Source organism: Fulmarus glacialis, unplaced genomic scaffold (genome assembly GCF_000690835.1).
Source record: "Fulmarus glacialis isolate BGI_N327 unplaced genomic scaffold, ASM69083v1 scaffold1133, whole genome shotgun sequence".
Taxonomy (NCBI): domain Eukaryota; kingdom Metazoa; phylum Chordata; class Aves; order Procellariiformes; family Procellariidae; genus Fulmarus; species Fulmarus glacialis.
The window spans coordinates 1,928-2,364 of record NW_009202031.1 but is presented as its reverse complement, the minus strand read 5'-3'; the positions used below and the strand labels follow the sequence as shown (position 1 = coordinate 2,364).

At 63.4% G+C, this 437-nt stretch overlaps 1 protein-coding gene across 1 annotated transcript in view; it reads left to right on the top strand.

Moving 5' to 3' along the window:
* The first annotated feature begins 347 nt into the window (after positions 1-347).
* The window catches only part of LOC104074109 (mas-related G-protein coupled receptor member H-like), a 918-nt gene continuing 828 nt past the window's right edge, over positions 348-437 (top strand). The window contains exon 1 of the mRNA XM_009574122.1: positions 348-437. This exon is cut by the window's right edge and continues 828 nt beyond it. Coding sequence (XP_009572417.1) covers positions 348-437 — 90 coding nt within the window.

Sequence of the window (437 nt, the reverse complement as noted above, 5' to 3'; positions counted from 1 at the left end):
TTAAGTGCAATGTTTGCCTTCATCCCTACCCCACCTTCCTTTCCTCCAGCATCCACTGCCAGCAGCTACATTCCTCCCACCCTCTCCCAGTGACCTGCAGCGCTCTCCCCAGGTCCTCTCCCCACTGCACTGCTTGCCTTCCGCATGTCCTGGTGAACCTCCCTCTTCCACCCCACGATGTCCACCGCTCCCCTCCCCAGCACATCCCGCTTGCCCTCCACTGATCCCTTCCCGGCGCAGGGAGCTGGCGAGGGGCCGCGCGGCTCAGCCCCTCCCTGTCCACTCTGACCACAGCCAGGGACCACGTCCCACCGCCTGCCCAGCATCCATCCGTAGAGGTGAACCACATGTCCCCACCTCCTACACCACCCATGCCGACCACCGATGGAGACAACCCGTGCAGGGTAGAGGTCACTGACGTGACCATAGACGGTGTC